Source organism: Pyxicephalus adspersus, chromosome 3 (genome assembly GCF_032062135.1).
Source record: "Pyxicephalus adspersus chromosome 3, UCB_Pads_2.0, whole genome shotgun sequence".
NCBI lineage: Eukaryota > Metazoa > Chordata > Amphibia > Anura > Pyxicephalidae > Pyxicephalus > Pyxicephalus adspersus.
In genome coordinates, this window is record NC_092860.1 from 155,132,076 (window position 1) to 155,148,095 (window position 16,020).

Consider the following 16,020-nt stretch of genomic DNA (forward strand, 5'->3'; position numbering starts at 1 on the left):
GTATATGTATATTATATATGTATATGTTTTATAGATTTATGTATATGTTATATATTATATATGTATTATATGTTTTGTTTTTTCTTGGATATCAATCTTTCTTTGTCTCTTGTGTGTTTCAGGAGGTTTTATCCCAGTGTGGTGTTGTGTTTTTCCAGCAATTGTCTTTCTGTTTAGGTTAATCTGGTTATACGTCTCGGTAGAACATCAAAGAAGATGTAAGTCTAGACTTTTTTCACATTTTTTAGGTAATTTGATAACCAATCACAGAATAGTACAATCATTACATAAAAATGTTCTGGTTTTCAATCCATTCACTTACAATGAAAGTTAAAGTCAAAGTGTGTCAAAAACTTATATGGGGTTTTGCATGAGTTTTGAAGACATTTTTCATGCTTTCATGAGGACTCCTTGTCTACATACCAGTGGTTGTACCTTACATCTGCTGTACAGCTCAGTAGTAGCTATGATAAATCGTTCTAGCCAACGTATAAGAGCGCCGATCAATAAAAAGGGAGCTGCGTCCTCCACTGCACTATTAGATGAAATGAATTTTTCAGCAAGCAAGAAATCCCATTGCACCAGTGTTCAGTGGAGGTTTCAGCACTTCTTTGTTGCAGTTGGTCGTTAGGGGCAGGCAAGGACACAGCAGAGCAGCAAGTTGTTGGCACCAATAAGGGAAAAATGGAACTAAAGTGACTTATCATACAACTGGGCAGATATTGAGGTAAAACCTTTGGAGGTAACTGGAACCTTTCTTTTGTATTGTACCTGCACCTCCTGCAGGTGGCAGTATGTCCACTTTTCAAGGACAGAAAATGCTTTAGTTTTTGCAGCAGCAAATTACTCTTCTTTTTATCTATATATCCATCTAGCTATCTCTGTGTCTATAAGAGCAAAACCTGCTGCCTGTTTTTAAATATTAAGTATTTATATGAAATAATGACTAAAAAGTATGTATAATAGATATTTACAAACAAAAACATTGTTGTAATAAACATAATAAGTAAATGAAAAATATATAGAACTTAGCCTAAAGCTAAACTTATTGGTGGGTTGTGAGCTTTGGGAAAGTATGCACAGCATACTTGCCGATCATGGCACATATTTACTTGCAGTGTCACCCTGCAGCTATGGCGGGTCTAGGATTTGTCATCCATGCATCTTCGGAAAGCCCCATTTTTGCCACCGGCTCTAAAGGGAACCTCCGCTTCAGCCACTGGATAATGTTCTAACTGTATGTTATGTCATTCTATTCTCAGGTGTGGAATCCCTTTGTATCTGTGCCATAGGCATCTCAAGTATTGTCGGAGTTCCCGCATTCTGTGTTGCTGTCATAGTGATCTTCAGTACGAGGTGTGAGTATTATGGTATCATAGCTCTTTATTTATCTACATGTCATAGAATAAAACTTTCTTCCTGTTGTGGTTGGTTGTATGCACTCAGTGGCTGACCAACAATGTCTTCTAGTATCCTACTGAAAACTAATATGCAGTATATAAAATAACCAAGCGTGGCAATCTGTGATAGAACACTGCGGGCAACTGCATTTCTAAAATGGCCCTAACCCTTAACCTAAGGACAACCTCTGAATCTAACCCAAAACCTAATTTATAACTCCAATCCTTAAAATAAGTTCAATCATTAAATCCAATCCAATCCACACCCTAACCCATAACTCTAATCAACCTCCGAATCAAACCCAAAACGTAACTCATAACTCTAACCCCTAAACTACGATCAGCTTCTATATCTATCCCCAAACCCATAACCCTAAATCTAAGCCTCGCCCAACCCCTAACGCTGATCATAAACTTTACCCCAAACCATTATTTCACTTCTATTTCTGAACCTCAAACTCTGTCATGGTCCCGTCTCGGGCATTGTGAGTGCTCTCAGGTTTTTGTCCTGTACACTATTTACAATGCTGACAATATAACAGATTCGCTCTTTTGGTGTCCTGTGATTCTCTCTTTATGCTTTCAGATAACCTTCCCTGCGGAATGACATACGGGTGGCAATTTTATCTACTTATTGGTTGTGTGCCAGCTGTCTACCTTGGGCTGATTTACTTCTCCTATATATGTAAGTCAATATTTCTTGGTGAGATCATTTATTATTTTTAAACTGAATAGATGAAAGAAACATCATTTTAAATTATTTCAATATTCAAAATATTTAGGCAAAGAGGTATAAAAAGGTGAACTTTGCTGTAAAAAGATGATGTCAGATTCTCCATTCAAGTAAGAGTGAAAGTATTTTTGTAAAGGGATCACTAGACACCCTTATATTTAATTTGTTAGCCCCCATTTTCTATTGGGAATCTGTATTGTATGCATCCCATTCCTCAAAATGATTAATAAATGAGATTGAAAAAAGAAGTGGAAAACAATCTACAAAACAATCTTTTCTAATAGATACAGGTCCCTGACGTGTTTGACCTCATGATCCCTAAGTCTGAAGAAGGCCAAGTACAAATAGTTGGAAAAGTCCAAAGCAAACATCTCAGGAGAGAAGCTCCGAACCACGAGGATTTTGATGATATCGAGGACAAATATGGACAATGCTTGACTGTAAAAATCGGGGCTGTGGCCCTAGACAAGGATAGGGTAGCAAATGGATAATGAAGATTTACATTTTCTAGTTTAGGTCTAATCATTAATCTAAAGAATTCCAAACCTTCAGTGGGTGCCATATCCACTCCAAGACATCAGAGGAAGATGAACGTGATAAAGAAGTGCAAAAACAGGAAGATGAAATACTGTATGTATAAGGATGTACGTGCCACGGTCTGAGCTTTATGGATGAGCCCAAAACTGGTAACGGATACCATGGCTATGGCAGACACAATGCAAAACATAAAAGGGCAGTGGCAAAGGCTGGGGCAAAGTACAACCCTGCTGGGGAAGCCATCATAGTCTCAGTGTAATGTCCTCACTATAGTCATAGTATAATGCCCCCATCATGTCCCCACTATAGTCACCATAAGATGTATAGTTATGTATAAAATTCAATATTCTTAGATAATGTTTTATGAATGACGGTGATAATTATAATTATAAATATCTGATAACCTATAATCACATATATTGTCATATATTACTAACAAATAAAATTATGTCAAATTGATGATGTATCTGTTTTTCATGTACAAATACTTGATTATAATTGAATTATATTGGAATCCCTTACAGTAGATGTAAACTTCTCACTCATGCAGAGCTTCGGCACTTTTATTATAGAACTGAAAGGGACCTCTAAGAAAAAATGTTATTGGTGATGGGGGTGCCAGATCTTGTCTAATGTTGGAGGCTAAGCAGTGCTGGGCCTGGTTAGTACCCTCTCCCCCCCATTTGATATTTTACCATCCTCCAACCACTTACTTTTCCCCTGCCCCACCTCCGCTTGCCTTCCCCCTCCCCTAACCCCCTTCTTACATAAAACACTACACTCCGCCGTTTATTTAAATAACCAATTAACATACCTTTGCATAAATAAACTTTAATAACTTAGACATACATAACATTAATGAACCTTAAATAACATACAGAACCAAACATAACATTAACACATTACCCTGAAACATGAATAAATATAAATAACTATATAAATAACAGTGCAATAACTCTAACTCTATACTTTACTTCCATTATTAACCCTTAACATTTAAATTAACCTCTTTTAACATTTTCCTATTTTTACCAGGCTGCAGATCCTGAAAGGTAAAGCCCGCCCATTTGCAATGTTTGCAAACCACCATAACCACCGCTAAGGCCCCTAGGCCCACCTTGCCTCTGGGGCCCACCTTAAACATCTTAAAGGGGCACTCCAACGATGCCTCTTCACCATCAAAATTACCACGGGCACTTACCTTCCCCCCGACCCCAACCGCCAACTGAACCTAAACTTTTAGGGAGGGAGGGTGGGAATTTTCTTCTTGAAAACCTGACGACCTCTGACACAGCCCCCTTTTATCTATATAATATCTCCACCCCTTTTAATATCCATCCTCTCATTTTCCTTCTCCTCCCTCCGTATCTTTCAAATACCCCAATCCAACACCTTCGCTGATAACTCCAGCCCCCCCTCACTCCTTTCCCTGGGCAGCCACTTACACCCCTGTCATAAGGCCCTGCTCCTATTAATGCTGTGAGCCTTTCTTTATACTTACTATAATAAACAATCTATTGGGTGGGTTGGGCGGTCGGTCGGCCGGTCGGCCGGTCGGTCAAGAATGCAGTAGCGATGTGGGAAGGTAGTTGTCTTTTAAACCAAAGATTGTGCATTCAATCCACATCTGTTCCTGGATATGAAACACCCAACCCATTTTGCAGAAACCGTATACCTTTGAAGTTTTTTCTTACCTATTGGTACTGCACCCATCATTTTCAGGAAAAAGAGAATGATGGGGCAATCTTTGTTCAGTCATTAGAAGATATTACGTATGGACAGGTATTATGTAGTAGCAGTATACCCACCAACCCACAGACAAGGTGCAGAGGCTAAGTGATAAGATGTTAGTTTTGTCACTCAAAGACCATGGGGTCAATATCCTATGCCTTGTCCTGTAACTCTCATAGTAATGCCCTGAACAAATAAATTGCACATTTTATGATAATGTTGTTTTAATTCAGTTAGAAGATTTTATGTAAACTGATACAATACCCAGCATTTTAATAATTATGGTACCACCTGTGTTCAGGCTTAAGAAGATATCACGTATGGACATATATTGCATAGTAGCAAAATATGCCACAGTTCACATATAGGGCACAGTGGCCAAGTGGTAAGGCGTTGGTCTCGTAAACCAAAGAACATGGGTTCGAACCCCATCTGTGCCTTTGTTTCATTATCAGCCTCATTTACAGAGGAGGGTCAATGTGTATATTGTTGGATGACCAAACACCATCAGTTTATTACTAGTAATGGAACATACTATTTACCACAATAGGAGAGGAGTCCAGGCCTCTATATCTCAAAGTCTATTTACCGAGGGACAAATAATAGGATCATTATCTACATCCACCTCTTCATGTACAATACAGATTGTTCTATTATATGTAGGTAGGATTACTAAATTCAATGAAATGCTTATGTGTTCATTCCCTCAGCTTGATTAAGATGTAGACAACATAGAAATAGGATTGGCTACCCCAACATGTCTCTGGTGGAGATGGTGGTGCATGTGGAGTATAGGGAAGGATGGGAGTTATATCATTCCAGCCTGGCCAATCAAGGTGGCTGAAGATCCAGCACCCAGCGGAGGACCCGGTGAAGATGGTGCTGCCCATGATGAAGAAAAAACAGATGAGTGTAATTAAAACATTTAACTCAGGCAGGTTCATTTATTTTATTACAGAAGGGACATCACCTATTCCTTCCTCAATAAAGGACCTAATTATGTTTGGTGGCTCTTTAACGGTTAACTTAACTTCGCTTTGAATTAAACAAACAAAATCTGCAATTTTTTTTAGATTTAAAACAAAAATTCTATCTGATAAAAAAGACTGCATGAATATTGGGATGAAAATTATTTCCAAACACATGCTAACATTTGGAAGATTTGGTTTGGCCTTGAATAGGTGAAGGAACTTTGGACTGAACTCAAACCATTTTTTTCTTAAATCTGGGCTTGGAAAGTTTTAATCGTATCTTCATCCATTCGCCATATCACATAGCTGTATTTTTGGCTCAACAGCGTGGTGGCAGATGGTGACAGAAACACATAAGCCTCCAGTGTCATATTGATTTGAATACTTTTCAGATCTTTGTTCAGTTTTGTATGTAAAGTGACAGTGACAATGGCAGCTGCCATGACACATGTATATTACATTATTATATATATATATATACACATATGTATATTGCACCTTACTGGGCTTTCCCATCTACATGATCACATCAATCTTAATGAGCAGAGACAGCTCACCTCCACCTGTGCCCCAGTAATACCCCCCAATACTGACCAGCCCAATGATCCACTCCTGTTCACATTAGTGAGAGATCCAGCATCACCGGTGGGAAATCCAGTGGTAATTTAATGCATTTAGTAAATTGATAAGAATAAACAGTTGAAACCTGGCCAAGTACAAATAGTTGGAAAAGTCCAAAGCAAGCATCTCAGGAGAGAAGCTCCAAACCACAAGGATTTTGATGATATCGAGGACAAAGATGGACAATGGTTGACTGTAGAAATCGGGGCTGTGGCCCTAGACAAGGATAGAGAAGCAAATGGATAATGAAGATTTACATTTTCAAGTTTAGGTCTAATCATTATTCTAAAGAATTCCAAACCTTCAGGGGGTGCCATATCCACTCCAAGACATCAGAGGAAGATGAACCTGATAAAGAAGTGCAAAAACAGGAAGATGAAATACTGTATTTATAAGGATGTACGTGCCACGGTCTGGGCTTTATGGATGAGCCCAAAATTGGGAACGAATACCATGGCAGACACAATGCAAAACATAAAAGGGCAGTGGCAAAGGCTGGGGCAAATTATAACACTGCTGGGGAAGCCATCATAGTCTCAGTGTAATGTGGAGTATAGGGAAGGATGGGAGTTATATCATTCCAGCCTGGCCAATCAAGGTGGCTGAAGATCCAGCACCCAGAGGAGGACCCGGTGAAGATGGTGCTGCCCATGATGAAGAAAAAACAGATGAGTGTAATTAAAACATTTAACTCAGGCAGGTTCATTTATTTTATTGCAGAAGGGACATCACTTATCCCTTCCTCAATAAAGGACCTAATTATGTTTGGTAGTTCTTTAACGGTTAACTTAACTTAACTCTGAATTAAACAAACTAAATCTGCAATTTTTTTACTTTAGACTGTGCATAAATAATGGGATGAAAATAATTTCCAAACGCATGCCAACATTTGGCCTTGAATAGGTGAAGGAACTTTGGACTGAACTCAAACCATTTTTTTCTTAAAGCTGGGCTTGGAAACTTTTAATCGTATCCTCATCCATTCGCCATATCACATAGCTGTATTTTTGGCTCAACAGCGTGGCAGATGGTGACAGAAACACATAAGCCTCCAGTGTCATATTGATTTGAATACTTTTCATATCTTTGTTCAGTTTTGTATGTAAAGTGACAGTGACAATGGCAGCTGCCATGACACATGTATATTGCACCTTACTGAGCTTTCCCATTATATGATCACATCAATCTTAATGAGCAGAGACAGCTCACCTCCACCTGTGCCCCAGTAATACCCCCTAATACTGACCAGCCCAATGATCCACTCCTGTTCACATTAGTGAGAGATCCAGCATCACCGGTGGGAATTCCAGTGGTAATTTAATGCATTTGGTAAATTGATAAGAATAAACAGTTGAAACCTGTAAAATCATTCTTACCGTACAGCATGTTTTTCACTAAAACTTTTGCACAATATTGAATATATTATAATATAAAAATAACGGAGTGATCTACTGCTGCAAAGTCCAGAGCAAGAAACAAGATGTGAGACCTTGGCTGAGGAAACCCCGGAAGACCTCACGATCCCTAAGTCTGAAGAAGGCCAAGTACAAATAGTTGGAAAAGTCCAAAGCAAACATCTCAGGAGAGAAGCTCCAAACCACAAGGACTTTGATGATATCGAGGACGAAAGTGGACAATGCCTGACTGTAGAAATCGGGGCTGTGGCCCTAGACAAGGATAGGGTAGCAAATGGATAATGAAGATTTACATTTTCTAGTTTAGGTCTAATTATTACTCTAAAGAATTCCAAACCTTCAGGGGGTGCCATATCCACTCCAAGACATCAGTGGAAGATGAACCTGATAAAGAAGTGCAACAACAGGAAGATGAAATACTGTATGTATAAGGATGTACGTGCCATGGTCTGAGCTTTATGGATGAGCCCAAAATTGGTAATGGATACCATGGCTATGGCAGACACAATGCAAAACATAAAAGGGCAGTGGCAAAGGCTGGGGCAAATTATAACACTGCTGGGGAAGCCATCATAGTCTCAGTGTAATGTTCACATATAGGGCACAGTGGCCAAGTGGTAAGGCGTTGGTCTCGTAAACCAAAGAACATGGGTTCGAACCCCATCTGTGCCTTTGTTTCATTATCAGCCTCATTTACAGAGGAGGGTCAACATATATACATTGTTGGATGACCTAACACCATCAATTTATTACTAGTAATGGAACATACTATTTACCACAATAGGAGAGGAGTCCAGGCCTCTATATCTCAAAGTCCATTTACCGAGGGACAAATATTAGGATCATTATCTACATCCACCTCTTCATGTACAATACAGATTGTTCATTTATATGTAGGTAGGATTACTTAATTCAATGAAATGCTTATGTGTTCATTCCCTCAGCTTGATTAAGATGTAGACAACATAGAAATAGGGTCGGCTACCCCAACATGCCTCTGGTGGAGATGGTGGTGCATGTGGAGTATAGGGAAGGATGGGAGTTATATCATTCCAGCCTGGCCAATCAAGGTGGCTGAAGATCCAGCACCCAGGTTCACATTAGTGAGAGATCCAGCATCACCGGTGGGAAATCCAGTGGTAATTTAATGCATTTAGTAAATTGATAAGAATAAACAGTTGAAACCTGTAAAATCATTCTTACCATGCAGCATGTTTTTCACTAAAACTTTTGGACAATATTGAATGTATTATAATATAAAAATACAGGAGTGATCTACTGCTGGAGGAAGAGACAAGTGAGAGTTGCTCCAGCCTTGTCAGAGCCTCCATACTGAGCTGGAATTGCTTCCTTCCTCTACTATAGTTTGTTCTATGGAGCGCTGTGTATTAAGATTTGACAATGGCAATGTAAATCAGCCTCTCGGTGCTGTTGACCAGCGGTTCTAGCCATCCCCCCTGCAAGGGAACCCCTTCCCTCTTGACATTTTAAAACAGCACCCAGGAATCAAGAGGTTCAGATCCCCAATAAACTTCATTCCAGTCTGGCTGGTTATTCAGAGCAGGCTGGGATAGTTACATGACGAGGCTTTCTGTTCCTTCCCACCATAACCTTCATGGTGTACATACTGATTGGGTCCCTAGCCCTTCATAGAAGGAAACATTCTCTTTTGTTGGGGACATTTTAGATATGTCCGAGAAAAAGGAACAGACAAACAACTGTCTAAAACTATACACTTGTAATAATTTCCATCACAGATTGTTTCCAGCAAAACCAGGAATTTACAAGCTCTGTGCAGTTCATTCTTTGGAGGGTGAATGGGTGGGAGGCGTTTCTTGCATTTTCCCCATAGGAAACAGCAATGGACATTAGCTGCTGGTAGATCACTGCGTGAGATTGGGGGACAGTTTTATAGACACTTGATTTTCAATTAGAAATGACAAAATTATCAACATAATTAGTCAAGATCTATATAAAGATTAAGAAGGGACCATCATGAACATTCTTGGACATCAAAGAACTTCCTGGGGCACTTTCTGGCCAAGCAGTGAATAGAAGTCCCCCCAACAGAACAACAGAAAAAAAGTTGTTTTACCACCTCCTTGCTTTATCCAAAGCTAAAAATGAAAGGTTTTGTCTTTACATACTCTTTCGGATGTTCTCATTCCTTTAATCCTGCAAACTTCCCTTTATTTGTTGGATAATGCTCATAGCATCTTCTCTTTTCAAGCATTTACTTTTGTCCAACAAAGGTGGCTCATCTATGTTGCATGCTGTCAGGTTCTTCAAAAGTTCCTCTTTTGGGACATTCAAGCAAAGATTGTTAGGGAGATGGAACGCAAAAACTAGATGATTCCAAACACTCCATACTTTATATTTTTCTTCTCTGATATTAGAACAATTGTTATTTTTATTATAGAAAGCACATGGCATGGACCATTCCCTCGGGTCGCTACCTTTTGCAGAAATCTTTACTGTCAAGACACTGGAGGTGGACTCGGGTCTCCAGTACAAAATTCCTCTTTTCCTGTAGACAAAAAGATTGGATGTAAGGTTACTACATACTGTGGGCACCATTGGGAGGCTCCCAAACTGGTCACTATTGTCAGGACTGTGCACTAATATATAATGAGCAATCTCCTGTTTGTACATATCAGTACCCAGAATCCTCAGCTGTGGTTCTTCACCTCTACAGTGCTGAGCCTGGTACAAATCCAGAAGAGAAAACAATGGGAAGGAAAACTTGAAGTTGCCATAACGTGAAGCAGATGCATCAAAAGCTGGAGAATTGGCAAATTGTTCTTTAATTTTGTCTTCAAAATACCAGGGGGTCCTTGGTGGTAGCACTTTCTTTACATTATCATACGACTTTTCACGTGCGGCCTCGATGTCTTCTGAAGCTATGCCTGCACTCCAGAATGAGAGGTCACTAAATCCAGGTCTGGAGGTTTTTTTGAATATCCTAAAGCCCTCCTGGTTGTAGATTCTCTCCATGCTTGCCTGGTCAGTAACATGCTGTAGATATGAGACTGGAAACTCTTGTTGAATGAGTTGAAAATCATGAAATTTCAGTTTTTTAATGGTTTCTACCATTTTCATCCCACTGGCATTTACTTGTGATTCATCTCTATCCAGGATGTCATAAATATCAGCTACAGATAAAAGTTTTCCTTTCACATAATGGCCCTGACATCCTCTTGAGCTGGTGAAGCTCTGAAGCTCCACGTTCCTCAGGTTCCCTGAAGCCCATGACTCTGCCATAGTTGATGTTTCTTCTGGTGTGATTCTCTTCTCTCTCCAGTCTGAATTGTAGATATGTCATGTATCAGGGAAATAAAGTATTGTAACCGCACCTACACCTACATCTCAAGAGAAAGTAAGATAAAATAAAATGTATCATATGAGTGATGTGGAACATGGGTGTAACAGTACATTAAACATTTGCACCTGTAACAGTAGACCAAAGTATCATGAAGACTCTGATATCAAATACAATAAACAAAGCCAATAAACTCATTGATTTAGTAGATGACTAATACCCCCTGATTCTTTCCATATTTCCACGCAAAAAGCGTTACATTTTTCTTGCATGAAAATTTATTTTACAATGTAGGCTATAATCTGAAGGCATAACTCACTGAAATATGTCCAATAATTATTAAATGTAATATTAAACTTTAAATTAAAAAGCACAAACATCTGTTTTAAAAAAATAAAAAAATAGTTAAACATGTAATATAACTGTACAGTAGCATGTATAATATATATAGTATAATTATATATAATAATTATATGGAGATTTCCTTCACCAGGAAACCCGGAAATCGTCTCTGCATTCGCCGGCTGAAGATCGGAGGGAGAAGACATGTCCGAGGAGCTGCGGGGACCAGCAGGAAGCCGGAGGATGACAGAACAGAACAAGGTAAATGTATTTTTTTAATCTTTTTAGCGGCCCCAAGTGTTACTCGGAATTACCGCTTTTTGTGTGGTAAATCCATTCCAAATCACACTAGGGGGGGTCACTGGGGGAGTTAACAGAGATGGAGGGACAACTTTGGTATATGGTAGGCAACCCCACCAAAAAGTCTAAAACAGGACCATACTTCCCTAATAAAACAAGGGTTTTACCCAAATTAATTCCACTATAGTTTTTCCACACAAAGGAGAACAAAAAACATTGTCTTTATGACCAAGAGTTTGAACTGTGTTTAATAATGACTTTTATATTCCCCACAATTACTTGGCTCTCTTTGTCATACTTCCATTCTATGCAGAACTTGGGCAAGAGGGGTGTCATAGTTTCAGGTACTCATCTGTAAGCTGCAATACATGTCTAGAAACTTTGGAATACAACAAGATCTCAGGAAACTTGGATGAATACTGAAATTTTATTATCTCATATATGAGCAAGGATTCTGCAAAAATGATCAGACCAGAGGTCAGAGGGGAATGGCCGGACTGGTTCCAGATAGAAAAGCAACTCTGAATGCAACTCTGAACATCTCTGAATACAAAACATGTCCAACCTTGAAGAAGATGAACTGTAACAGCAAGATACCACTCTGACTGCCAATCCTGCCAATTAAGAACAGACACCTAAGGTTACAATTTGCACTAGGTGAACAAAATTGGACGAGAGAATTGGAGAAATGTTGCCTGATTTTATTAGTTCCATTTTATGGATCCATTCTGCTTTGTGTCAATGGATCAAGTTGGTGGTGGGGGAATGGGTTGGAGGAATATTTTATTGGCATGCTTTGGGCCCCTTAGTACCAACTGAACATTGTTTAAATGCCACAGCCTACCTTAATATTGCTGTTGACCACGTCGATCCCTTATAACCACAGTGTCCCCATCTACTCATGGTTACTTGAAGAAGTATAATAAGCCATGCCTCAAAGCTCAAATCATCTCAGACTGGTTAATCGAACATGATAATAAATTTATTTGGGCTTAAATGGCATCCACGGTCAGTTTGAGATGAATTGAGCTTGGTAAGCTGGAAGTAACCATTAGAAGATGGGCACACTGCAGTCATAAAGTGATTGACCTTGTCATCAGCAATACTAAGGTAGGTTTTGGCATTTATTGCTCATTTGGCACTAAAGTGTGCCAAAAAAAAAAATCCCAATATGTACCAATTCACCACAGTATCTTTAAAATGTGGTGGAAATGGAAATTTACACCATGGACAGGCAGCCAACAAATATGCATTACCTATGTGAGGCTATAGTATGTACAGAACCAAAATTACAAAAATGTTGTCTCTGTCCAAATATTTTTGGACGTAACTGTATATATATTTATATAATAGTACCAATTATATATTTATATTTATATAGTGATACCAATGAGTATTTGAAACAAGAAGAAGGAAACCAGGATGGAGAAAATGTTATACGAAACTGAGATCTGAAACTGTATAGACCTTTGTTACTTTCAAAGGTCACTGATACCTAGTGAGCTCTTTGCAATATCTCTGCAAATGGAACAACAATGAGTTGCAAAGTATTAACACTTTATAGTGAGAATGAAAGTATTTACAAGAGCTTTTGTCCCTCACGGGAGAACACCATTGAATGGGAAGCATATTTATTTTAAAAGCATTGACTTGTCGCCTTTTGTTGTATCTTGTATTTATGTGCTAAGTTTAGTTGTTTGCACTTTATTTGGGAGTTGTTTCAATATAAATGAAACAACTCCCAAATAAAGTGCAAACAACTAAACTTAGCACATACAGTATATTTATTTATGGATGTAATGTGTTTTATATAGCATGTCGTGTTTTTTTACATCATATACAGTGTTGCCAAATGATGTATTGTATTCAAAAGGGTATTTAAAACTCCTATTTATGTTTGAAGAACCAACACAACTTGGGAATTTGTATTCCAACCTCTAGCGACTCATGGGCTAACATTGAGCTACTTATCACGTAGGCATGAAAGCGGAAAGTGATTTGTTTGGTAACTGCATTTTGTGACAGATTGCATAGTGAATAAAATGGCAGGAATATGACATTATGCGGAGTGGAAGACAATTTCCACTTTCTATTTTACTAAAATGTCTGGAAATAAAAATGGATCTTATGGCTTGGGTGTGAAAGTAGACAACAGGATACAATGGACATCATACATCTAATGCCATGAAGGGTCGTTTTTGTCTCTAATTGCTAAAATATTATAGTATGTGGAATTGGTTAAACTTTATTTTGTATTGCTTACTGCATTATTTATGTATTTATTATTTATCTTTATTTATGTATTTATTTTCTATTACTTACTGCATTATAGGGTCTATTTATGTAGCATTGTAACTGAAGTTTACATTCCCTTGTGGAGAATCTCCCTCATATGTATAATTGAAAGAGAGAAGTCCTAAGGTACCATGGGTATCAATGCTGATACCATATCCCTTTAAACATGAATGTTAGGTACAGACACAGTTATTTAAAAAAAAAAATACTTTGTTTACAATAAAAAGATATACATTTTTTATGCAGAAATAGAAAAAATTACCAATAATTATCATGTAATGAATATTTAATGGGAACCCCTTGCCAAAAAATTAAATAGGTATTCAGATGTTCATGCACATCACAGTACAAGGAAGTACAAATGCTAACTGATGTCATTCAGCGCGCTTCACAGAACTATTCTCCTTTTTCAGAAATGTTGACTGGGAGGTAATAGATTCCAAAAAGCGGTGCTTCTGTATACTCTGCGCCAAGTGTCCCCAAGCACCAATTTCTTTTGGAATCTATTATCTCTCAGTTAACAAAATTTCCTTGACAGGCAATGGACAGGCATAATTTTTTTTCCGTTGCAAGTGTATATTTCTACTCTACTTTACCATGGCCTTACTCAGATCTTGTTGAAATACAGTCCATTCCACGGGTGTCCTTTAAAAGGTTTATTTCAAAAACAGGAATGAGTGGAATGCCCAGCAGTAGCTCATCTTCTCAAGCTGGTGGATCCATTGTGGACCCAACTTCTCCTCTTGTAGAGTAGCATCCATTACAACATGAGGTAATAGCCCCAGGTCTTAGCCTAGGAAAGACATTCCCATTATTAATTAATTGTGAAGTTTATTGCATATACATATTTTATTTACCCACATTCAGAAGGTGGTGAGCTTGACAATAAAGGCTTTTAGTTTTTTTTTAAATCCTGGTGCTAGGAATACAAAACTGAACAGCTGGCTATAGGGGGCTGCGGCCCTAAGATGGGTGGCTCCTGTCCCCAACATTAGGCGACAGGATGTTATGTGGCCCTGGAGGGCAGACAGCAGTATGGTCGGTGCTGAGAGTGGGGGAGTTGTGCTGTCTCAAGACGCAGCACCTCCAAGCTTGAAAATGAGGGCACAGTGAGTGAGCCGCGGTGGAGGGGGACTCCTCCAAGCGGGCCACGTGTGCATCAGGCCAGGCATGAACAGCTACGGAGTACTTGGTCTCCGCATAAGATGTCTGCGGGTAATATTGGCTCCTCAGGGGTAGATGGTGTCCACCAGAAATTGAGGGGAGGAGCAGTGGGGCTCAAGAAACATGGTAGTGGGGGTGGGCAGGCACCCACACAAGGGGTTTTGGTGACTCGGCCAGGGGGGAGGTTTATGTCTGTTTTGAGGGGCCCTTGGGGGCAGTTTAAAAAATGGAGACGTGAGTTGATTTGGAGTGGTGAGTACATTGATCTTTTTTTCTTTGCTGCCATTGGAGCACTTCAATGTGGGTATGTTGGAAGGTGAGTGGAAAAAGGGAAAAGAGGAATCACTGAGGCAAATTTGCCAGCGTCCTAGGAGAGAAGGAACCTGAACATTACTACCTGGACACTATCGGCGAAACGTATGGGGTGTATGGAAGCATAGCGTGACTGCGATACGATGAACAACAATTTTACTTTGAAGGAACTGCAGTCCCTTTTAGGTAATCTTAACTTTGCATGCTGGATCATGCCGATGGGGTGCGTTTTTGCAAGACAGTTGGCGGCTGCAACTTTAGGGGTGCATTTTATTGGATTTACCAAGGCGTTGCGGGAAAATTGGAAATGTGGGAAAAGTTTTCTGAATACAATGGTAGGTCAGTTTGGATGGAGGGGCCTTGTGGACTTGGAATTGTATACAGATGGGGCTGGGTCATCTGGGTATGTGGCGTATTGGCAAGGGGCGTGAAGTGGGAGCCATCGCTGGAGAAATGGTGGGCAGCTGGATTACTGACAAACTTGGAGGCGCTGTAACTGTTTCCCACAGTGGTGGCGGTGGAATTATGGGATAGGGTGTTGGCGAAGAAACAGATTCCGTTTTGTTGTGATAACCCAGGGGTGGTGAATGTGTTCATGGCCTCATCTCCTCTGGTTATTCGACTGCTGAGACATTTGGTTTTGCTTGTTTGGTTGGGAACATTGCAATTTCTGCTGTGCATATTCTGGGGGCAGTTAGTAAGGATTCTTGCGGATTCTTTGTCTTAGTTTCGGTGGGACTGTTTTTGGCAACTGGCACCAGGAGCAAAGAGTCGGGGCATTCCTTACCCCCTATAGCCTTGGGATCCTAGCAGGTATAGTTAAGCGATCCGTTAGTTGGGCAACTTGGAAGGCATATGCTGCAGTTTGGGAGGAATAGAG

General features: G+C 39.5%; 1 protein-coding gene and 2 non-coding genes across 10 annotated transcripts in view; all 3 read left to right on the top strand.

Moving 5' to 3' along the window:
* The window catches only part of LOC140327341 (uncharacterized), a 46,999-nt gene extending 43,870 nt beyond the window's left edge, over positions 1–3,129 (top strand). For 7 of the 8 annotated variants that reach the window (XM_072406708.1, XM_072406712.1, XM_072406713.1 and 4 more), the window contains 4 exons: positions 123–218; positions 1,263–1,358; positions 1,987–2,085; positions 2,418–3,129. In XM_072406708.1, the coding sequence (XP_072262809.1) occupies positions 123–218; positions 1,263–1,358; positions 1,987–2,085; positions 2,418–2,431 (305 nt within the window). In that variant the 3' untranslated portion in view covers positions 2,432–3,129. The other variant, XM_072406709.1, reaches the window with a different exon arrangement.
* A 1,640-nt stretch (positions 3,130–4,769) lies between these two features.
* Positions 4,770–4,841, top strand: TRNAT-CGU (transfer RNA threonine (anticodon CGU)). The gene has a single exon. It is a non-coding gene; the product is annotated as a tRNA-Thr (tRNA).
* A 3,167-nt stretch (positions 4,842–8,008) lies between these two features.
* TRNAT-CGU (transfer RNA threonine (anticodon CGU)) lies at positions 8,009–8,080 on the top strand. Its single transcript has one exon. It is a non-coding gene; the product is annotated as a tRNA-Thr (tRNA).
* Positions 8,081–16,020: the final 7,940 nt, after the last annotated feature.